The following is a 23,540-nucleotide window of genomic DNA, read 5'->3' as shown; positions in this document are numbered from 1 at the left end:
TGTATCATAGTTGATTTTTTTTTTTCTTTTGTGAAGCAAAATAATGTCTTTTAAACCAAAATAAACAATATCATACCTTAAAAGATTGGAATAATTCGTATAATTAAGTAATGGAAGATGTTGTCATTATGACTTTTCAAAGTAATAATAAATGATATCTTGGGTTGTTCTTAGTACTCGTATTCCTATAGTCAAGCCAAATTTCCCAGGCTAAATGAGTTTCTGGTTTGGCTCATAAAGTTGATTGTCCTGTACCAAGCAAATCTGTCGTCTCCGCTAGCAAATAAGATTGTAGTCTAGGGACTTAGTATAGGACAACTTGGTAGAGTATGTTTATAGCGTAAAACTATGGGTCCAACTGCTCAAGATGGACAAACATAAAGGCTGGCACTGGGATGCTGCGTGCCACATTTTTCGCCTGTCTGGGACCACTTAAAACCTTCTGCAAGTTCTCACCAAGGGGATAGAAAGAACTCCAAGGGGTCCACATTTTCTCCAACCACCAGAAAGAAAGAAATGGTAACGTAAATTAAGTTTTCATTATGTTCATTCCGTCACAACTTAGAATGCCTGATACATAGGCATATCTTTGACATCAAAACTGGAGAGAACTTCTTACATGGTGTAATAAGTAGTTGATGGACTCGGCATCCTGTTTAAGTGCCTTAAAATCTTCTCAGCCATCTGCCTCGTCTTTCCATCCCCGTGATGGAAAGCACTAACCAATGAGGCAGGCAGCAACCTATCCTGTGATATGTCTGAAGCTGACTTATTCCCACCTTTCACTAGGAACTTTTCTATCATCCAAAATGATTTCTGCCACAGCCCCTCTTGCCTGTGCTCTTTCACCACATTCAAGATATGTTGAATGGCATTTATTTCACTCAAGAGGCTCACACTCTTGTCCACATCAACCTTGTCATCCAACAAAGTACATATAGCTGCCAGTGAAGCTTCAACCACCTCGCCATTCTCATGATCCAGGCATGCCAACAACCTTTCAACGGCCTTCGCATCAATCAAACAAAAGGTGTCTTGCGAAGAACAAGAACCTCTATGAACTGGACATACTGGTATCTTTCTCCTTATTGATGAACTGGAAGATAGGAACCTGGGGAGGGAGAACATTTTCGTAAACTTGGTTTTCTTTATTTGTGGTGGCTGTGACAGATTTATTGACTCTAGTGAGAGATTCTCCAGTCCAATTGCTGATAATTTTTGAACTTCATCACTAGATGTCTTCATGAGCAGTTCTGTGAACACTGATGTGAGGTTGTAAGTTCTTGCAAGAAACAAGATTTGTGGTTCGTACAGTGTAGTTGTGAATCTGACAAGAATGCCTACTAGGCTCTCTAAGTAAAGAGTTGCATGCCTGCTAGTTCTTGTTCCACTTCTTTGGATTTGAAAGATTCTCTGAAGGATCGTGGGGACAACATTCCTGTTCAGAAGAGCAAGGTTGAGTGTTAGGTTCTGGTGGGGGAGTTTTGACAGGAATTTTGCTGAAACTGCCTGCTTCTCTGTAATGTGGTTGGTTTCAGTCGGGCTCTCAATTAAATTCTCAGGTTGCCCCCTGGTTTTGCAGAGTCTCTCTGCTAGTGTGTTACCAACATGCGGTGCAAGGGCAATGAGTAGTTTGATTGCTGCAACCCCAAGTTGTTCGTGTGGGTTATTGATGATTTCAATGAGGCTATAGCTTGCTTCAGTCTCATTGACAACTGAAATAATTGTTGCCATTGGCTTGGGTGACTTTGTCAGGCATAAGAGTATTCTGATGAGATTGATGTTGAGCTCATCTGGGGTTGAGTTTTTAAGCATGTAGATAATGTTATAGACAACATAGTCTGAGCTTATCCTGAGGCCATGAGTATTTACTTGGATGTTGTCATGCTCAACCCCTGACTCAAGAATATTTGCAAGTATTGCAGCAGCTTCTTTCTTTGAGTTCATTGGTTCATCATATATTCTTCGAATGAACAACTCTTCGGCCATAATGTTGACAATACCAGCTTCTACAAGTATCCCGCCATTTGGATGATAAGATGAGATTTGTGCTAGAGCCTTAAATGCAGCCTTTCTGATAATGGAGTTTCCGCTTTGCACCATTTTCATGAGACTCGGAGAAGCCCTCTCAGCCACATAGGTTTCGCTGTCATGTCCAAGAATGATTTCCCCCAAATAGTTTGCCATCTCCATCTGCACCTCCTCGGAACCTGTTTATAATATATTTGTAACAGTAATCAGCATAGTTGTCTAAAGGCTAACTGCTCTTAATATGTAGTTTAGAAATAGTTCCCTTGAAATATAATTATCAGCCAAACACAGCTGTAATTTTCTTACTCGGAAGAAGGTCTCGAAAAGATCTTTAAATTACCTTCTGTAAGATGATTTAAAAGAGGTTCCAAGAATCCATACTCTGCCATCTGCTTTATGTTATCTGGATATCCCTCCAGGTTCTTTAAAATTTCATCTGCTCTTTCTGAAGCAAAGGAATCAACATTCCGATTGTATTTAATTCTGATCAGCATCAAAATTGCTCCAGTAGCTGAACCAATTTTTTCACCCAAAGCTTGAGATCTTGAAAGCTCAAGCAAGAACAGCAGAGATGCATGCCGGATTTGCTGGTGGCTACTTGATAACAACTCAATTATTGTTGATATATCCATAGTCTTAGCAATCATTTCCTGCACAAAACATAACTAAAATGGTGCATATCTCCAGGGAAAATTTCTTTTGAAGTCCTATTTTGTTCTCTATAGAATGCATATGCCAACTTAAAATTTTAGTGCTTATTCAAAATTTACTAATAGAAGAGGGCTGGACATTGGTATTAGACATATTACAGTACAAATATTCTTTTTTTTTTGTAACAGAAGTTCCACCTTAAGATCAGGCATATTGCATATGTTTCGGTCAGTATCAATATGGACTAGATTATGGATATATATCTACCACTCTGGCTACAATCATGTTGTAATGTTGCCTTTTTTTTTTTTTTGGTTTAAAATAAAAAGATCAGGAAATAATAAGAATCAAACCTTTCCTTCATCATCTTCCTCAACCAGTTGTCGTAATAGCTCCAAAGCTGCACATCTAATATCTCCATCTTTGTATCCGAGGAACTTAATAAGCAGTGGCAATATTCCAACACTGAGTACATGTACCTTATTATACTGTTTCCTTTGGCATATATGCTGCAAATCTCTTATTGCCTCTAGGATCATGCTATCTGAACTAGCTAAAGTTAATGCTGCACGGGCAACCTTGATCCTTGCAGCCTCATTCCTATCCTTCCATTCCTCTATTGTGGTCTTTAGAGCAACATTGGTGCTTAAAACTCTGCTTGTCAGCTTCTTCCCTGTGGTTGGACATACTTTATCCTCCAGATGATCGAACATTTCAAACCAATCCATTATTGCCTCCCTCTCATAGGTCACTCCACTTTCTATGGTAACTGGATCGTCCATAATCTGCTTAGTTAATGGACAGAAGAAAGTGTCATACAGAGGTTCGATGTAGTGAGCCACCTGTGGCAATGTTGTCAAGGATTTGTTTATGTTCTCATGTTTCCATTGGCTTCTCTGACTTGTAACTTTAAGGAAATCAATTAGGCGTGGCATAGAGAAAATTTGAGAACTTTCTGAAGTGACAGAGACGTCCACATTGACAGAGTAAAGATCTGATTCTATGGGCATTAGTTCCTTTTCAGGCTGCTCTGATGCAAAAGACATCTGTAGTTCTAGCTCTTTGGTTTGTACTACTTGAGGTTGCTTAACTGCAAAGTGGACATTCTGCATTTCCTCAGAAAGAGACTGGACTGCAGTTTCTGCATATTTCTCACCCCCATATGTTGCAGACGGTATCAAGCACAAACATTCACCTATGTCTTTTACCGCCCCTTCTAGCTGGGCTATGATGTATCTCAGTTCAGTATCTGAGACTGGATGGTTCTCTTTATGGCATTTTTCCACAAGATCTTTCGCCAGATTGACATTCTGGGAAAGAGATTGTAGAATCTCCTTTGTATTTTTGGGGGTATTCTCAGTATACTGTAACTCCATTATGGCTGGAAAAACTCGATAAAGGTAGCATCCCACTGCAATAAAGTTTTCCTGCTCTACTTCTATACATGCTACTGATTCTATGATTGCTGAAATAGCTTCCAACAAGGATTCAAAAACACTAGCAAAGGAAGTGTTGTCTATCTGAAAAAAAAAACAGAAGAAAAAAGTGAGATGTTTAATCAATAAAGCTTCGTCAATATGCATAGTCCAGGATATTGTCAACTCATTCATGCATTTTTCATGACCTGACAGGTATTTTCTTCCATCGTGCTTCACTTGTCTGACAAAAATTTGAACCTCACTCTGAACTTTGGTGGTTCTATTTATATCAGTTAAAAGAAATGTTAGCTTATTACAAACTTAAGGAAACTCAAATGAAGAAAAAGATCTTGAGTAATTCCATGAAGGATTTAGCATGCTCAGAGGTTGTGAGATAGTAGAAATCAGTCTTCCAAATCTAAGCAGCTGATGCATTCCTTTCTCATGCTGAATCTATTGAATCGATAAATTCTGCTAGTCTGCTACTCAGGTTGAAACTTGCAGCTGAACTATTCATGGACTGCTTTGAGAATTTCACTATGCAGTAAACAAAATAAATAGACATATATTCTTGGAAAGAGACCTTGGTACTTCATAGAATCATCTCAATAAATTCTTACTAGGAAAGTTTTCCTATTAAGTTCCTGTCTTACAAAACAAATGATAGAGTTTACCAGGAAAAGCTTGTGCAGAGTACGAATGGTCAAGGTTTACAATTCGAGTTCAATAGTTAAACTAGAAATTACAATGAAATGGAAGAGAGCAAAGACTTGTACCGACATCTAACCGGAGCTGCAACCTCCAAGGATCCTCCTGTAGGGTATTGAGCTCACCTTGCAGAATCTGAAAGACTCAGGTGGGGATGAATGAGGTTTGAAAAAAATGAAGTAGCTCATTGAATTAGTCTCTTCTCTATGGTAGTTTAACATATATCCTTCTGTCATGTTATTATCCTGAAAGTGACCAAATCCCTCAGGACTTGTGCTTTAATTCTTGACATCAAAAGTCAAAACTCTCTATGTTATCATCTCTATGTACTTATTGGTGTAATGTCTTCCAAATAAAGCGAAAGGTAAAAAGGAGAAAGATTAGTGGATTAAATATAATAAAATAATGGATTAACTGGACAATTTTGAAAAGTCAGTTGATTGCAGAGATGAATGGAAAGATTTTAAGATCAAGTTGATGGATTAAAGCCTTCAAATAAGCAATTCATTGAAACTTAGAGTGCAAATTTGATTTTCAGATCAACTCAAATAGTTTTGATCATGGCATCTATTGAAATTCAAATGATATATATATATATATGTCTTCATGCATAAATATGGATGGACACTTTTAGTTTGACAAAGGAAACAAAAGATTACAACACGGCAAGACATAAAGACTCTGTCAGCTCCATGACTGGACATTAATGTTGGAAGAATTGAACATGTTTATAATTTTTTTTTTTTTAAGTTCTCTTTCATAAAGAAGGCCTCCAAGCTTCAATAGGGTTACCTTGTTCAGGGCAAAAAATTTATATTTTATAATGATTATCAATAATTATATTTAAATTTGACGTAATGATTATTATTTTTCTTAATAAAATTTAAATGTAAGAATAGAATCTTCATTTTCTCTTTATATATCTGATATATACCAAAAAAAAATACGACAATTCACAATGACATAAAATATAATTAAATTAAAATTCAACGACTTGTATTGTCTTTTTGGCAATCAAAGGTATTGGCCCAACTTCTTCTTGGAATGCAGACTTGCTCTGAGGGATAAGACTATGGCCTTGACTTTCAGTACCCTGTTAAGATTAATAAAGAGAGTAGTTGGACTGTTACATCTTCTTTGCTTTTGGTAACATATATATATAGTATATGGTATGATGGGTTTAATGGTAGATTAACCAATAATGTTAATCAAGTTAAATCAACATGACAAGGGCAAGAAAGCAGCCTCTATGTGAATGCAATTTTGCAGTAATTTTTTACTGTGTTTTTCATTTTATATTTTGATGGCAAAGTTGGAAGTACGGCTATTGCCAGTATCGAATTACTGGCTTACTGCCTTTGCTTTTCACTCTTGTGATTTCAGGTTGTTTCGTTTTCTGTTTCCTCCACCATTACTCTTCCATTTCCCCCCCTATATTCACCCCCTTTTTCTTGTTGCTTTGCATCTTTTGGGACAGGGTCTTTGTAATCAAATTTATTATAATTCGGTGGTGGTTGACCTAACTTTTTTATCATTTATGATAATTGCTATCACAATCAAACCATGTCCAATTTATAGCAAAGAAGAAGCCCACAAACAACCCACAATAAATGAGTACAAGGCCTACAGAGCCGAAACATCCTCTAATTAATTGTTGCTTTATAATTTTGCTACTTCAAACTTTTAAAGTTAGAAGTAATCAAGTAAAAGACTACAAAGCAGATTTGAAGGTAGGAGTAAAAAGAATAGATTTAATCCTTTTACTATAAATAGAAACTTAGTTTCAATTCAAGGAACAAGAATCAATCTCAGGCTCTACACATCTTAAACCTATCTGTCAGGTGAATTAAATTTAGAACAAACAACAAACACACTCATGATCCCTGCAATAGCTTCCCTTAGCCTGGAGAACCATGGAAAGACCTGCTTCCATGCCTGCCATGATTTGTGGCTCTCATTATTGCTAAAAGATCGAGAATCCACATGCTTCATTGAAGCTTCCGTCCTTAGTCTGTGGATCACTTCCTCAACGGGTTCTGTACAGCTTAAACCGTATTGCCTTTGCTTTAAGACCATCAGAGCAGTTCTTTGCCATTCCTTTTAAACTAGTGTGTGTCAAAATTATGAAGCCAACTTCAAGTGTAGGCAATGAATTTGAAGGGAATCTCCGGCTAAAACTGTTTGTTTTGTATAACATATATACAGAAGTACCCACAGGACAATGGTTGTTGCTGGCACCCTACACGTGATACTCAATTCTGCCCTTGCTACTTGATTGGATGCAAAGAGCTTGCCTTGCACAATCTCATGTCTGTGGTGAAAGAATAAATGAATGCCATCATATGTCACTCAGCGACAGGCAGAGGGATTTGAATTTAAGAAAACATCACGAGCATCCGGATAAAGCTAGTTGAAGAAATAGGGAGACTCTAGAACCTCTCTGAGATCAAAGTCTCCCCGCCCTGGTAAGGGCGGAAAGTCTAATGAAGGGAAGGACTTCTGAAAGCTTTCCAACAACTGTAAGCACAAATAAATCAAAGCAGTCAGCAAAATACATAGCCCAGCAAATGCAACAGATGTGCATTTCGGCTCAAGAAAATTTTTTTCCTACATCTAATCAAAGATATTTGAATTCTGATAATGGCACTTCCAGATAAACAAAACTCCTGATGTTATACACAAATATGAATAACAACTTTACGGATATTCAAGTCCCTAAAGTAAAGCTACAGCTAAGCCATTTCTCTTTTTACATTTTTCAAGAATGTGTTTACATGAAATCACAATCAATGAAACTTCAGAAAAGGTATGAAAGAAAACAGGTAAATACTACCACCTATTACTAGTTCAAAATTGTGTTTTATGTATTCGTACTGATCTTTAGATGATTATTTAGAAATTTGACAATGTCTTTGAACTCCGTTGTTTTTTTTTAGTGTTTCACTTGAATTTGGCAGACAGACTACATTTCACAAAGAAAGCCTCTTAAATACAAATTAAGCCATACAGAACCCAGGGGCAAAGGTACATTACATTCTCTAGTATTGGTGCCTCATAGAGTTCAACGAACTTTTCTCTTAGTATCCTGTTCATTTCATCAACATCACACGCATGTGTCCAGTATGAATCATGGACCCCTGTGAAAAGACATTAGCATTGAACATTTTAGACTTCCTCAAATACACAAAGATAACAGCACATGCATGTAATAAATATCACACAGGAAAATTCACTAGACCTGCAAAATTCAAGCCCGCCTTTTTGCAGGCAACAGCAGTCATCATCATATGGGATCCATCCAGGGAGTGAACAAAATTTGGGGGAAATGCTGTTCTCTGCCGCTTAGCCATAACCTACAATCACAGTTGGTGATTTCAGCAGCCTCCAAAGTAAGGTACACATGGCAACATTGCAATGGGATATGAACGAGCAACCTAAAATTGCACTGATTAAGTAAATGGGTTCTTGCAGTGGACATTTAATCCAACAGTTACTCTCTTTTTATGCAACTACAGATGTGTTGGATTTGTTTGAAGATCATAAAAGCAATGCAGTTAAGCTTTGAATTCTAACACAAGCATTTATATTGAACAGCGAACAAAACCAGAAAAGAAAAGAAGTGTGAGAAACAAAAGGCTTAACAGACCTTTTTGGTTCAATCATTTACACTGATATAGCTGTAAGTACAATCGGAAGCTTACAAGGTAATTCTTAACCACACTTGGGTGCTGTACTAAATTAGCTAGTAAAATAAGCATGAAGTACATGACAGCAAGCAGCTATCACATAGCAAAAACAATGCTACTTAGACTTTGTATCTGATGACTTGGCTGACCATAGTCTTCAATGCAAATCTTAATTCAACAAGATGAAGCAAGAATCTCAAAATATTTGGTAACCTTTTTTTTTTTTCTAAATAATACTCAGCAACCTTAATGTTTCTTCATCAAATTACCTTGTCACAGATAGAGCAATGCAAAAAATTACCTTGTCAGTTTCTCGTTGTAGAGTCAACACCTGAAGGGAAGTTTTAATCTGCACAAATTTAAAGCATCAAAAATGTTATAATGCTTTCTTTCAGATTTACAAGGTGAAAAATTTTAAAGTTAAATAATGTCTCGGAGCATTACAAGATGCCGTCCTAATTGCCGGTAAGGCTGTACAACAGGAAGACCAAGAGGAGTGACCCATCGCACTGGCTGATTCTCAGAAGATATAACCTGTTTATACACAGTCTGTCAGCATTTCGAAGTATGCTAGAAAAATTATAGGTAAAAACAAAATCAAGATAATATTCCATGAGTCCATGCTTTAAATGCTCAAGTGCAATGACTGAGTGTATCACACAGCTGTTAAGACAGAAAGCTAATGTATGACCAAATTTCTCACATCACCAAACCCCTAAAACTACACACACACACACACACACACACACATGCATGTTAAAAGGAAGCCACAAAAACATATTAGTAGGGTGTCACCAATTGAATTAGATATTGTCTAAATAAAAAGGATACCCAATCTGAATTATTTAATTAATCTCACAGAAGCTGCCACCAATACTAGCCAAATTAAAGATTTACATACATTCTCTAAAAATTGTTTTTAGAATTAGTTCAATGTACTTGAAGTACTTAGGATTTAAGTCTAGAAATAAAAGTGCCAAACCAACGAACAAAACATGATACATTAAAGTCCAACAAATGCACTTTCTAAACCTAACAAAAATTCTGAATCCCTAAAACAAATTACCCCACAATTCAAATCATGAAACCCTAATCCTAAGAACTCAAAGCACAATCTTTTCTTCTTATTTTACTTCGAATCCACTTTTCTGGCCTTCTAGCTTGCAGGATACATCATAAATTCATAAATCTGTCCGTAGAAACAAGCCATATGCTAACTTCTGAGCTATTAATTGCCATCATTCACTATGTAAGTACGAAAAGAAAACATTATATAAATAAATGACAGACCTTTGCACATTCACCAAGCCAGTTCATGATACTTCTTGCAGCTTGAAACATCTCTCCCAGGGCAGTCAAGGTGGTCTGCACATACATGAATGATTGAGTTAAACCTTAATCAGACAGTGATACACCTGCATGTATGCACACACAAAACAATTTCCTCACTCTTGCTGCATAGCAAGATGCAACAAACATTTCTGTATCATCTGCAATAGCGCATCGCTCCTTCAACCTTCTCTTGATCTGGTCACGGGCACCAATATAAGTTACACCATACACTGAGGTCATCACAGTCTGCTTCACCAATTTCCGGTCAACCTAAATATTTGAAATAAATTTGAAGTAGTGAGAGCTGTAAATTTGAAATAGTGAAGGTAAAATATCAGTAAAAAAATACACACAAGTGGAAGCTATAAAACTCCTGAATATAAGCGTATGCATTCCAATTTGGCCAGATGTAAAAATTGGATTAACAAAATCCCAGAACCTACTTAGTTGAATAATTTTCATAGATTGTCCCCTTATTCATCCAACAAACAGAAAAGAAATGACACAAACCTGATTGATTAGAAGCCGAGCATGTAATGCATGAGGATTTGTTGCAGGATCTTGCTCTGCATCTCGCCTCATAATATCAACAACTCTGCACCAGAATAGCAAATTGATATAGATAACTCTATGAGAGAATATAGCTTTGGTAAACTCAAAATTCCAAGATGATTTTTATGCAAGTTTGAGGAAACAATGTAAAACATTCATCTAATCAAGCAATGTAATGCATGAGGGTTTGTTGCAGGATTTTCTCTGCATCTCTCCTCATAATATCAAGAACTCTGCACCGGAATAGCAAATTGATATAGATAACTCCATGAGAGAATATTGCTTTGGTAAACTCAAAATTCCAACATGGTTTTTATACAAGTTTGAGGAAACATGGTAAAACATTTATCTAATCAAGCAAAATAAGCAAATCATACACTTAGTTGGACAGCCTGCGTGCAGAAATAGTTGGATATGTAAATTCACGATACAACTCCATTAATGTGAATTCCTCCAAGTCCCCAGAGATGGACTCTGCCTTTGCACTCAAATGTCAATAATTTAAGGCAGTGTAATGCAAAAATGTAATGCATTCTTAATCAGGATTGAAGTTTTATGTTTTGATCCATTTCCAAAAGCATTTCAGCTAAAAGTTCCAAATTTCCAACTTCTACGCATAAAAGTACCTTTCGCTGGAGAAACTTTAGACTATTGTCTTCTTCTAGATTGCACATATCCCAAATAGAATAATTTTAAGCACAAATTAATGTCCCAGCGCCAAACCATACTGCATAGACAGATATTGATGCAGGACATAGTTAGGCTAGTCCGCCTGCTTGGCATATATGGCAGGCTATAATTGCAGAAATTTGGGATTTTAGGATATATGCATATGGTAGGAATTATAGGAAAATTAAAGGAATGAAAAACCATGATCTTAGCCTTTGGCATTCCAAGAATTAAGACCCATAGAACCCAGCTTTTGAAGCACCATTAGCTAGCATTTACATACACACCCAAATTGTTGAGTCTCCTGCCCCTATGCATGTGGCAGAGAGGACTAGAGAGAGAAAGTAATAATTACCGGGCAGCAATTCCTGAGTAGACATCAGCCGGTTTCTCTCCTGCGACGAGATTCACTGAAGCTGCTCCCAACTGAAAGCCAAAGCAATTCAATTAAAATACAAAAGAAAAAAAAAGCACAATCACAAATTTAGTCAATCATACAAATAATTCATTCACTATATAGATATGTTGCACATTCAATTAACATGAAAAATAGACTACTGTAATTAATAAAATTTTAATCAACTAATTTACTGACATTTCACTTGTTATAACTGAGGATGCCATTCTATAAAAAGAGTGAGAACGAAGTTACACCCTAGGGATAAAAAACCAAAACAAGAATCAACAAGTCACATGTTTGGATGTACTTGAGCTTTTTCTCCCCTCTAACCTCTGCAAATCCTTCACATCCCTCACCTCTATTCCCATACTCTAACTCTTCATAGGATTTTTACTTTGAAATCTAATTAACAATACAATTAAGAGCATAATTGGAATAAATCAATAGCTAATGCTTTTCGCTTTTAGTAAAAGACAAACAATTTGAGACATCCAAATTTGGTAAAGATGGATAGAAACATTGGAATAAAGTATAAAAAAGAGAAAAGTGCATTACCTTATCCCTTCCGAGGGCAGCATAATGTTGTAAACCATTGCATGAACCATCCTTAAAGGAATTAAGACATAAAAACCCAATGGTATGCTTCAGACAATTGAAATATGATGAAATACTCAAAGCAGAGTCACATTAATTGATCCTCAAATCCATGAAAAAACAGCACAATTACAATATAATAAATTAATACAAGCATTATTTCTTATAGCTAACAGTATCAACCAATGGCATAGAGCAAATACAGTCTCATATTACAACACAGTGACAGTAATCACAACTAATCCAGGATGGAGGCTATTGCATCCACAAAGAATATACCTCCAAGGTCTAGAGAGCAGTAACAAACACACACACGTGAGTGTGTGTGTGTACGTATATGTATGTTTCCAGGAACATTTGACTTCTCAACAATGAAATTAGCAGATAAATAAGAAATTCAGTACCTCAATTTTTAATTTTGCTAGGGGAAAAATACCTGGTGCACAGGCATGTGCGAAATAGTGGTCTCTGGGGACGAACTTCTCAATGCTTCAGAGAGATTAATACATGCTGCCAAACATTGGAAGGGGTCCTCTGCACTCAACCACCAGCGCCTTCCTTCAAGAGGTCTGTCTGCTGAATCAAAGATATCATCCAAATGGTTCTCTGTAAATGCTATTCGACCCTCATAGGACAACTTGTCCACTCCTCCAGCATACAAATTTGCCAAATGTATTTTCAGCCAGCGTAAGCCTGATTTCCCAAGGGGGCGCCCCTCTGCAAACTCCAAGACACCTCGACATAGATCAGAGCCAAGATGATTTAGATATGGGTGCATAGGATATGCCCGGCCTCGAAAATCAAGGTTGTGTGGGTAGTAGAAGCCATCCTCATCCCTCATCTTTCGAGCCACCTATCTCCAACAGGAAAAAAAACGTTCAAATGCCATATATCAGAACATGATATAACACTAGGTAAATGTTATTGTTTAAGGCAGCTTCTTACAGCAAGTTTAAGTTCAACATCACACCGCAGTGAATGCCTTTCATTATTCAGCTTGTTGGCAGCCTTTACTTTCCACTTCCATTTTTGAATTTCTGCTTCATCTTCAGTGTCTGGCTTCTCAGGCAGAGGAACCTGATTAAAATTTAAAACATAAAAAACAAAAAGTTACAGAAGATCATTAACTTGGGAAAAAGAAAGAACAGCATTGCAGATTTTAATATTTCAGCAGCAAAAAAAAATAAACTTCACATCAAATCGAATGAATTTCTCCCCTTTAAAAAACAAAAAAAAATAAAGAAAAAAAAGAACATAAACCAGTAAAAAGAAAATCAAATTCTGCTTATTTCACAGGTACCCACATCTTCACGGTCAACCAAGCTTGCAATACGGCCTCCATTAGCCCATAATCTGTCAACTACACCAAGAACCCTTTTATTTATCCTCCATTTGGTATTTCCTAGTGTATCCAGGGCCTGATGCACAAGACAATAAAAGAATCATTGCAATAATGGAGAAAGGCTACATCAAACAGTAATATAAAGTTGGTGAGCAACAACAATTCATTGATCTTGTTTTCATATTAAAAGAAATGTCAAGAACAAATTGCCAACACTTAAAAAAGTACACATCATAGAGATAAACAATAAATCTTAAGGATTTCAAACCTCAAAAATAGGCTCTAATTGTTTCCTTGGAGCTCTTTTAACAGTTTCACGTTGTTGTTTTGCTCCATGTGTTCGCATGACATATGATGGCAAAAACAAATATGCACCTCGATCATACCTGCCAAAATATCACAGAATATATCAGAGATAAACCAGTGAATAGGAACTGAACAGAAAAGTATATAGAGCTGTTTCAAGTCGAGAGAGCAATTTCCTTTTATAAAGATATTTAAAATAAGCTGGAATAAGTAGGGACCAAGCTGTCAATATATCTGAATGATTGGGGGTGATCGAAGAAGCAGGGGAAATAAACTGTATAAAGATATAACTTCAAGTTCATACCCTGTCCAGTTTTGAGGAGGCACTAACATCGGCATATAAGGAATTACCATGTGCCTAGCCTGATTGCAGAAGCAGAGATTAGTTCATCCATATACCTCAAAGAACAGAGATTTACTCAAGGGGGAAATTTTTATGAATGAAATGCTTGTTGAGCACCATTTCTTAAAGACTATTTTTTGCTCCACTTACAGTTTTCTCAAGACCTTTGCGAACTAGTAGATCACATTCAATGATACCATATCTCCTGCTGCCTTTGCTGATGAAGAATAAACACAAAAATAAATACTCTGATGTGAGTAATGAGTGACTGAGTTAGAAGTGAAAAGTGAGAGAGAGAGAGAGAGAGAGAGAGGAGAGCAAATAAATATAGATGCAGTTTCTCACTTTCCATCTTTGGTGATAGTTTTTAGAGAATGTACAAATGCAGGGCGAATATCGGGTGGACCATCTCCTAACTGATCAACTGGTGGTTGTATATAGGCATTTTCAATCAATAACTGAATCAGACGGCAACCAACCTATAAGGGCAACACCATCATACAACATTACGAACAGGGCAAAACCAGAACTGATTTCAACATTTTACAACTGCAAACATCAAATACCTTAACATGAGCCTCCTGGCCCCAAGACTTTGAAGTATCATGCCCCTTCACGATTTTCCTCACCTGATGCACCTTTTGCTTTTTAATCAACTGAGTCACCTTTTTCCTCAGTTTTTCCTGGTCTTTGGCCAGTTTCTCTTGTTTATTGGTCACAGGTTCAGATTCACCATCAGGTTTTTTATCCCTTGTTTTCTTCTTCTTTGCCTTATCCAAGAAGCTCTGTATTTTGGCCTGATCCACACAGGAGACAACCATAGATAAGTTCTCAGCAAGAAATAGAAATGAATGCTCCTTGAGTATAAGGCACAAAAATATCATATATATCTAAAATAAGCAGCTTATCTTGCATTTTTAAGCAAAAAACATTAAAGTCCATGTCCATTAAAAGTTAATGGAAGAGCATCCAAAACCTCAGAGTTTCAACATGTACCCAAGTACCTTTCACAATAATCAATTTCCTCCATAAAACCTTGATATAATAATAAAGCAAAGTAAAAATTTCTGTGGTGAGTGGGCTTTTTTCCACTCAGATTAAGTTGCCAGAATGTATGTCATTCAGAAATTCTAAAATTCTATCATGTGAAGTGGAGAAACGATTTTTGCTAATAATTTTCAGTTCTACTTCATTTCCACAGCAAACTGTCCTATGAAAGACAACAACTATTCAAAGGTTACCAATCATTTCGTTAAGTTTTAGAAATTGACCCACCAATCACAACATTGAATCTATAACTGAGTTCTACTTCACTAACATATGAATATTTTGAAACAATAGAATACTATAAACTCCAGCTATAATGTTATATCATGTGATCAACTGAAAAGCTTTTACCAAGGCTCGCAGTTTTCTTAAATTTGTCCACCACAGATTCACATTTATATCAAGATCACATACTCCTCCAGATTGCTATATTAAGAAAACGAACTCACTAAATCTAATGCAGTCAACCCAAGAAAAAGAAAAATGATAAAGTTGAAGTTATAACCTGCTCACCTCGTGTTCAATGGCTTCACCAATCTGGCAAGCAGCTTGGACGACCCTTATACCCCCAGTTCCAGCAGTATTAGTCATCAACAGTCCCATCAATTTGTGCATAGTAACAACCGCCATCATATCAGCAGACAACTCGTTAAAATAAGCAGCATGACTTATCCTGCAATTTTCCTTGCACAACTCTTGCTCAGCAACAATAGAATCTCTCAAAGGCTCAAACCAACCGAGAAACAATGACTTAATATAAGGCAAATTTGGAGCAAGCTTGTGCTCACACATATCCATTAGTAATTCTTGGTACTCTTTAGCTGCCTCTTCCCATGCCTCAGTCTCGATCTTTATTTGCCTCTTCTTTAACGTATTGTACTTTGCTACCCCCATTCCTCCTGCCACTTTCTTAGGTTGCAGTAAAAAAGACTCTTTCTTCTGTTCTCTTGCCATTGCTTCCATTAATTCATGGATTTCTTCAGACCCCGACATGTCCTCTTCAGTAGAAATAACAGCCTCAGCAGCACTTGCATACCCTTTCAAATTCCAAAATTTCCCAGAAAATCTTAAAGGGTTACCTGGTTGATTCAAACTGAATTTGCCCAAATCATCCTTTTGAGAAGAGAAGACACCAATTTGGCGACAACCCGGAAATAGGAACCCATAAAAACCGTTGACTCTGGCCTCGGAAGCCCTAACTTTATCGGCAAAAACTGAATCCAGAGAAAACCCTGTAGCAGAACATGAAGAAAGCGAGCAAGTATATGGTTCAGCGACAAATTTGAACTTTTCCCTGTAGGCAGCTTGTTTAACTAAGCTTCTCCACATGCTTGAGCTATGCTGTTGTTGTAAATAAACTGCTCCAATCCAAAGCTGAAAGATATAATAATTGCGCAAAAGAAAAGCTTTCTCTGGATTTTCCTCTTCTTTTTCTATGAAAACAAGGGAAATAAATTGAAAAAGAGTCCAAAATTTTGAGGCATTGAGTAAGGAGAAGAATGAATGAAACGAAAGATTACAGTGAAATGGTGAGATCCTAGAAGAGAAACATTTCGGGAGGTGATGTAGCCGCCTTTAAACCCTCCTAAAAACCTATGCCTTCTCTGTTTTTGCTATAATAAAAGTTCCATGGGTTTAACAGCCCACCCGTTTCCTTAATTGGGGGTAACCCAAACAGCCCGTTTTCCTATACTATTATATTTAGCAGTTTATCAAGTTTTATTTTAAAGTCCGTTTGTTTTTTTTTTTTAATTTAAAAGTTATTATAAATTTTTTATAAAAAAAATAATTTTTAAAATTAAATTAAATCTATTTAATAAATTTATTTTTATAAGTACTTTTTTATAAGCAAGATATTTGACAAAACAGTCTATATAAATTTTAATTTTAGTTAAAATTATCATAATAAGTATTTAATAAATAACTTTCGATTAACCACTTATTCCTTTAATCACAATGCAAAAAGAATTAATTTTTTATTTTTTAAAATAAATTTTAAAAAATATAAAAAATATTTTATACTACATAAAATTTATAATTAATAATAAATCATTAAAAAATAAAAATAGATGATGTGGGGATTAATTTTAATAGATAAGGACATTTTTTAAACAAAAAGAAAAATTCTACTAAAAAGGAGATATATTTTAAAAAAAAGATGAAAAAGTTCCTCTCTAAAGCTTTGCTTAAAGCTTTTTTTTCTTAAATTTTGTTTTTAAAAAAAATTTTAAGAACTACTTATAATTTTTATTTAAGCCAACTTATATAGATAAGTTGAAAAAAAATCAAACCAAACGAGCATTAAAAGAAAATACCCTCACCTCCTAACTTTTAGTTATAATTTTATTATGAATTTATTAATTTTTAAAATATACTGTCCATTTTAAAAAAATATTTTTCGTTAGATACGTAAGTTCAGTAATTAATCCATCATTAATATTTTTATTAAATTAATTACGTAATAATATTAAAAAGATAATTATATTTTTTATTAATTTTAAAAACTACCCCAATATGTAAACTATAATTTTTCATTTTTTTCTTATTAAAAGAGGAACCTATCCCTTACCTGTTCCCTAACTGGAACGTCAAAAATGACTCCAACCGAGGAGCACCAGATTCGATCGGATCTCCTTCCCCTCGCTCTCCACACCCCCCCTTTCACCCCCACTCTCCCTCCCCATGGGAGCTCGAGATCTACGCTCCCTTGGGAGCTGCGGGGGTGGAAAGTGGGGAGTGGGGGGAGCAAGATCCATGCTCCAACTCCTTTTAGGAGCACAGGGGTGGGGGACGAGGGAGGTGGTTGACCAGGAGGACCAATGATTGGTTTAAAAGAAATAGTGAAAAAGAAGTAGAAAGAAAAAATGATAATTTTGACATTTACACTTGTTCATTAACATTGTTCATACGCTCAGAACAAATTATCTATTTTAAAAATTAATGAACTCATATAAAATTATGACTAAAAATTAAAAGATGAAGATATTTTACTTTTTATTTTATGAAAAATTTATCCCTACTATATTTAGAAGGTTGAAACTTTACTCTTTTATCTTATGAAGTATATTGATGAAAATTAATAAATTAATTAATATATAATAATAATAATTTAACATCGATCGTGAAATCTAAAAACATTACTATTTATATATAATATAATCATCTTTAACCTCTCTTAAATTTGATCATGTAATGTGATGAAGTGGATTATAAATTTTTATAACTAATAATTAACGTCATTAATCAAAAAAACATCTATCATTTTATACCTTATTACGTTTATGTGAAATTAAAGTAAAAAGTGAAAATATTATTTTATATGATTTTATTAAACATGGGTCTATATAGTCTTAACTCATCCTAAAGGAAACATTTTATTAAAACATTCCAATAATCAACATCTTTATTTATGCCTTATATAAAGAAACGAAAAACATTTTAAGTCATAAACAGTGAGATTAATTATTCTCACTATCTATAATTCACTTATTAATTGTTCATCTCTCTGCTCCTTACTCACGTATAAGAGGAGGTATACTCTGCTCATTTCTAAAAAAATTGTGTGGATCAACCATAGTTTTTACTCGAACCAACCTGTTGAAGTTGTTCTTGAAAAATCTAACAACCCATTTGCTTGCTTGTCTATAGCTCGTGTAATTTCCTTTGTTATTAGTCCCAAGGTCGAGATCCCTGTAGTTCACATAGGCTTCCCTTGGAGATTTCGAGACGTAGGGAGCCAGGTAGCTATAAAGCCTTCTCATCCAATATAGGTGCCTTTGAGGTGCTAGATTATCTTCCTCTTCCCACAATACCTCGTAATAAATTTTGAATAGGTTTCCTGCTCCATGAGGGAATGGGGTCTCAGACTCTGGGATTTCATCCATTTTGCCTCCGTAAGGACTAAAGATGAGTTCCACGGTCCCTGGTTTTTCTTCATAGAACCTTTGCCATAACCCTTCTAGTGCAGTTTCAGGAATAAGTTCCTTGACGTAGTCCCATTTTGCTTTGAAGAACGTTTCAGGATATAAGTTCCTATCAAGCAGCGCATCGAGTGGTGAACTATTTGGGATTTCTGCAAAGTAGATGATAGATTTGATCCAGTTCATTTCGTGACAATCTTTTTTGACCAATCCAAGCTCCGGAAAGCTTTCTTGCATCAACTTGATTAGCTGATCGGTTCTGCCAAGAAACATGGAAACAAAAGAAGCTTGTATTGTTCTTTTTCCTTCTCGGGTTGAATTCACATCCGTTAAGAAGATTTTCAGAAACAAGTCTTCAGGACTCTTAGGCACTACGTATTGGCACCTGTGAACAAGCTTTGTTGCGTTCTCTTCCAAGACCTTGTTTATGGTAAATACAGTCACAAGTGGCGGAACAGAAACCAACTCAACTTTCCATGCCACGACGACTCCAAAACGAACTCCCCCACCTCCTCTGATAGCCCAAAACAAATCTTCACCCATGGATTTTCTCTCAAGAATTCTTCCATCAACATCAACTAAGTGTGCATCAATTATATGATCAGCTGCAATGCCGAACTTGCACATCAACATGCCATAACCTCCGCCACTGAAGTGGCCACCAACAACCACAGTGGGGCAAACACCAGACGGGTAGGCAAGAGTTGCACTTTTTTTTGCAATTCTATAATACAATTCGCGAAGAGTTGCACTAGCTTAAATCCACGCAGTCTTACTCCCTACGTTAACATTGATTGATCGTAGATCAATCAAGTTAATTATGACGAATGACTCTTGAACGACGTAAGAAAGATCTTCATAGTCATGACCACCGCTTCAAACTCTAACCTGCAAGCCATGTTTCCTTGATCAATTAACGGTTGCTTGGAAGTGAGAGACATGAATGGGCTTAACAATGACTAAAGGTATTGGGGTCATTGGTGTAGAAAACCTAAGATTCCCATATGAAAAATTCAATACAGATGTATAAGAGGAGTTGTTTTGGGTGTAAATGACATTAGAGATAGGAGTAACATTGTCATCAGAATGTAGGAGAAGGCATTGGAGGAAGCTCTCATGAGTTTGGCCTAAAGTTGCCCGCCAAAATGACAAAAGAACAGAAACAAGCAGAGACATTGAAAAGCTAGGCCACTCCATTTTGGTTAAATGGACTTGGAGTATGAAAGCTTGCCAGAACTCTTGGCTATTTATAGCACCATGATTCCATGGTAAGCTTGTATGTGTGATGAACCCTTTGCCTCTTTTCCCCCCTTCATACAGTACTTTCACATAGGCATATTTTTTTACTTTATCTTTAAATATGGATACAGCCAAGGACCGAAGTAGAGGGGCAGGCAGAGTCCTTTTTGCCTTAAATGCTGCACTTTCTCAATAAGCAAATAGGTAAAATATTGCAATTGACATGTGAATTCTATACTTTTTAATATATTAAGGGGAAAATCTTAGGTACCATTTTCAAGTAAGTTGGGAAAATTTTGGCTATAAAATTTTTATAATAAATTGACCTTTCGTTTTGGTTGATGTTTTTGTTATTTATTTTTTATTTTATATATTTTTTTTATCTTTTTTTCATTTTTTATAAAAAATAATTAATTAAAATATGAATAAACTCGCATTATTTGATTAATTCTCTTAATTGATTAATAATGCAAAAATGAATCAACATATTGCTCCTCCCGAACAAAATAGTAAGTTCTTACTCTGAATTTTTAGGTCTAACATTTTTAATTTTTAGATTTAATTTTTTAAAATTTTAATTAATGATAAATTTAAAACAAAATACAAAAATAAAAAACTTTGACATCAAAAAAACAAAGTCAAAATGAGCACTCATTAATTGTTGTTAAAAACTATTGAATATTGGTCATAATGTCTAGATGAGATGCTAAACTAGCTTTCTTAATTAAGATTAATTGATTTTTTAAAAAAATGTACTTTATCAATTCAATTAAAGAAAGATCAATTAATCCATGTGCAACTTTTAATTCATTTTTGACATAATACTTTAAAAATTTTTAAATTATTCAAAAAATTCAAATAAACTTTAATTCAAAAAGATAATTTTATTTTTTATTAATTTTAAAAATTACTAAACTATAGTTTTCAAAAAAAAAAACTCTATTTACCTCCCATCGACCAAATTTGGACAAAGAGAGCTAAATTCAACCAGATTACACTCTCTCGGGGAGCATTAGATTAACACTCCCCAAATTTGATGCTCTTTAAGAAAATTCAGCCGAATGTGGCATTTCATGATTAGATTCAATCACGAGGTGACTGATCGGGGTAAGAGAGGATCATTAGTCGACATGAAAGAAAGAAAAATAATGAAAAAAGAATATAAATATTTTAAAAATTTTAAATTTAAATATTAACATCCTTTATACATTTGAAACAAAATGTTTATTTTAAAAAGTAATAAACTCATTTGTATATAGTTAAAAGTTGAAAAAATCTATATATTTTATCCAAAATTAAAATGTCATAAAATCATTCTTAATGATTTCCCAATTCAACCCAAAATCTCTTGTATAATTTGCAATATCTCAATTTACTTATAATAATAATTCGCAACTATAATAGTTAATAAAAGCATATATTTGATGGGATTAAGTTCCTCTCCATTTTTTATCTTCTATAATTTAATTTAAAATTATATTATAAAAAAATTACAACAATTAAACCAAAAAACTTTGACATGATTAATTATATGATTCCAATTAAATCAAAGATGAAAAACAAAAATAATTAGTATTATTATATAAATAATAAAATTTTACAAGCAAAATTTCAATAAAACTTATATTCAAAACTATTCATCTCACTTGAAGATTACGCAATTCTCCAACAAGCCTTACCAAATCCTTGGCAGAGCTTCCCCCGTTAGTTACACCTCCCAATGCCTTATCTTTCAACTCTTTCGCTCGCTCTTTCATTCGCCCCCCATCACTCATTGACTCACTAATGACGCGACCTAACTCAGTCGAGTCTGGAACCGCGTCCGCACCTTCGCACACCCGAACTCCCATGCCTATATCTTCTACCAAGAGCCTGGCGTTCACGAACTGGTCAGCCTCCATGGGCCAAGCCAATACCATGACCCCACCCACTATCCCCTCCAACACCGAGTTCCACCCGCAGTGGCTCAAAAACCCACCCACTGCTTTGTGACTCAATATCAGCACCTGCGCGGCCCACTCCCTTATCACCAGGCCCCTACCCACCACCCGCTCCTCAAACCCCTCGGGCAGAACCCCGAACCCCTCAGCCTGCTGTCGGGTCGTACCCGTTTTCACCACCCATAGAAAACGGGTACCACTATTTTCAAGTCCAACAGCCAAAGCTTCCATTTGCTCCCTTCTCAACAGCTTCTGACTCCCAAAGCAGACATAAAGAACAGAACCTTCTCGGCATCCATCGAGCCAAGTCAGTACCCGGTCATTCGAGTCAGAACCCGAACCCGCATTCCCCCGACCAGAAGAATCCTGGCCCGCCAAATTAAGTGGGCCGACCCCAAAAATCCGATCATGACCCAATCTTTTCTTCAAATAATCCATGAACTTACCTTCCAAGGCATCAAAGGAATTAAAAACGCACCCCCAACTTCTTGTATTTGCGATCTTGCCATCCTTGACAGGCTCCCAGTTGGGATCAGATTTTTGATACAACCGAAACAAAGAAGGCAAATGATCGGCTTTGAAAACATGGGAACCAGGCAAAGAACAAAGCTCGATCTCGTCCAAAGGCTTACACCTTTCAACGTCGTTCCATAGATAATCATCGATGGAAGCTAAAAAGGCACCGGACGGGAAAAAAGCAAGCCTGGATATTTTCAAGCGGAGGGCAAGATGATGGGTCCAACCGAGGAAGAAATCGGAGATGATGGCGACGGGAGGGTTGGGGTGAGAAGTGAACCAGTGGAGTAAAGGGTCGTAGAGTTTGAAAAGAGTGGTCATCATGGCGAGGTTACCGGAGGAAAGGGAAGATGAGGGGGGTGATGGAAGGGTGAGAAGGGAAAGGGAAGATGAGGGGGGTGATGGAGGAAGGGTGGGTGGAGAGGAGGGATGAGAGGTAAGGGAGGTTCTTGGGGGTGATTAGGATGGTGATGGTTAGGCCGTGGAGAGAGAGGTGGTGAGTGAGGTCGAGAAGAGGCAGCATGTGGCCTTGGGCTGGGTAGGGGAATACCAGGATGTGGGTGTTGGTGTCGGTGGCTGTCATGTTGGTTGAGGGGAATGTAAGAGCCGATGGGGAGGAACGTGAGTTCGAGATTGCAGCTTATGACTGTCTTGTAGTCTTTGACTCTTGGGTGTTCACCCCTGTTACTTATTTACGTTGTCCGGTATGTTTTTGGACCATTAAATGTTCTTCTTCTAACTATCAACAACAAGAGTCCAAGACTGCTGGAACTGATCGAAGCTGGCCTCGCTTAAGTTACTCTAATCGTCCAACTAAAAGCAGACACCATCTCCCACCGCAAAATC

General features: G+C 36.2%; 2 protein-coding genes and 2 pseudogenes across 7 annotated transcripts; all 4 read right to left on the bottom strand.

The window, feature by feature from the left end:
• Window positions 1-191: 191 nt before the first annotated feature.
• LOC110423335 (Armadillo/beta-catenin-like repeat family protein) lies at window positions 192-5,308 on the bottom strand. Of its 5 annotated transcripts, none has more exons than XM_021437544.2 (5): window positions 4,877-5,308; window positions 4,307-4,744; window positions 3,036-4,202; window positions 2,372-2,681; window positions 192-2,210 (listed from the first exon to the last, which is right to left on the bottom strand). In XM_021437544.2, the coding sequence occupies exons 2-5, from the start codon at window positions 4,325-4,327 to the stop codon at window positions 616-618; spliced, it is 3,093 nt and encodes a 1,030-aa protein (XP_021293219.1). In that variant the 5' UTR covers window positions 4,328-4,744; window positions 4,877-5,308; the 3' UTR covers window positions 192-615. The 5 variants fall into 5 exon arrangements, with proteins under 5 accessions (XP_021293219.1, XP_021293220.1, XP_021293218.1 ...); XM_021437545.2 differs by having other exon boundaries at window positions 4,307-4,380; XM_021437543.2 differs by having other exon boundaries at window positions 4,307-5,308.
• A 1,237-nt stretch (window positions 5,309-6,545) lies between these two features.
• MGP3 (male gametophyte defective 3) lies at window positions 6,546-17,760 on the bottom strand. Of its 2 annotated transcripts, XM_021437186.2 has the most exons (20): window positions 17,649-17,760; window positions 15,593-16,512; window positions 14,599-14,829; window positions 14,378-14,511; window positions 14,183-14,249; window positions 13,994-14,052; window positions 13,652-13,769; window positions 13,346-13,459; window positions 12,987-13,118; window positions 12,478-12,894; window positions 12,003-12,053; window positions 11,403-11,473; window positions 10,337-10,421; window positions 9,944-10,096; window positions 9,785-9,859; window positions 8,939-9,028; window positions 8,796-8,843; window positions 8,047-8,161; window positions 7,842-7,945; window positions 6,546-7,325 (listed from the first exon to the last, which is right to left on the bottom strand). In XM_021437186.2, the coding sequence occupies exons 2-20, from the start codon at window positions 16,406-16,408 to the stop codon at window positions 7,215-7,217; spliced, it is 2,991 nt and encodes a 996-aa protein (XP_021292861.1). In that variant the 5' UTR covers window positions 16,409-16,512; window positions 17,649-17,760; the 3' UTR covers window positions 6,546-7,214. The 2 variants fall into 2 exon arrangements, with proteins under 2 accessions (XP_021292861.1, XP_021292860.1); XM_021437185.1 differs by lacking the exon at window positions 17,649-17,760 and having other exon boundaries at window positions 15,593-16,667.
• An 831-nt stretch (window positions 17,761-18,591) lies between these two features.
• On the bottom strand, window positions 18,592-20,196 carry LOC110423528 (tetrahydroberberine oxidase pseudogene; annotated as a pseudogene).
• Window positions 20,197-21,777: 1,581 nt separating this feature from the next.
• On the bottom strand, window positions 21,778-23,518 carry LOC110423140 (UDP-glycosyltransferase 89A2 pseudogene; annotated as a pseudogene).
• Window positions 23,519-23,540: the final 22 nt, after the last annotated feature.

This window comes from Theobroma umbraticum, unplaced genomic scaffold, assembly GCF_002168275.2.
Source record: "Theobroma umbraticum cultivar Fairchild unplaced genomic scaffold, ASM216827v3 scaffold_20.0, whole genome shotgun sequence".
Lineage (NCBI taxonomy): Eukaryota > Viridiplantae > Streptophyta > Magnoliopsida > Malvales > Malvaceae > Theobroma > Theobroma umbraticum.
Note: the sequence above shows the minus strand (reverse complement) of the source record. Positions and strands in the feature narration are given on the sequence as shown.

Bases quoted from the DNA above. Each gene is read 5' to 3' on its own strand.
- LOC110423335 (XM_021437543.2), bottom strand. From the start codon at position 4,327: ATGGAAGAAAATACCTGTCAG. The intron at 2,682-3,035 runs GTTTGATTCTTA...TGTTTTGTGCAG, and splicing joins AGGAAGATGATGAAGGAAAG to GAAATGATTGCTAAGACTAT. The intron at 2,211-2,371 runs GTAATTTAAAGA...TATTATAAACAG, and splicing joins TTTAAATCATCTTACAGAAG to GTTCCGAGGAGGTGCAGATG.
- MGP3 (XM_021437186.2), bottom strand. From the start codon at position 16,408: ATGTGGAGAAGCTTAGTTAAACAAGCTGCCTACAGGGAAAAGTTCAAA. The intron at 14,053-14,182 runs GTAAGTGGAGCA...TTCTGCAATCAG, and splicing joins GCAAAGGTCTTGAGAAAACT to GCTAGGCACATGGTAATTCC. The intron at 10,097-10,336 runs GTTTGTGTCATT...TCAAATATTTAG, and splicing joins CTCGGCTTCTAATCAATCAG to GTTGACCGGAAATTGGTGAA.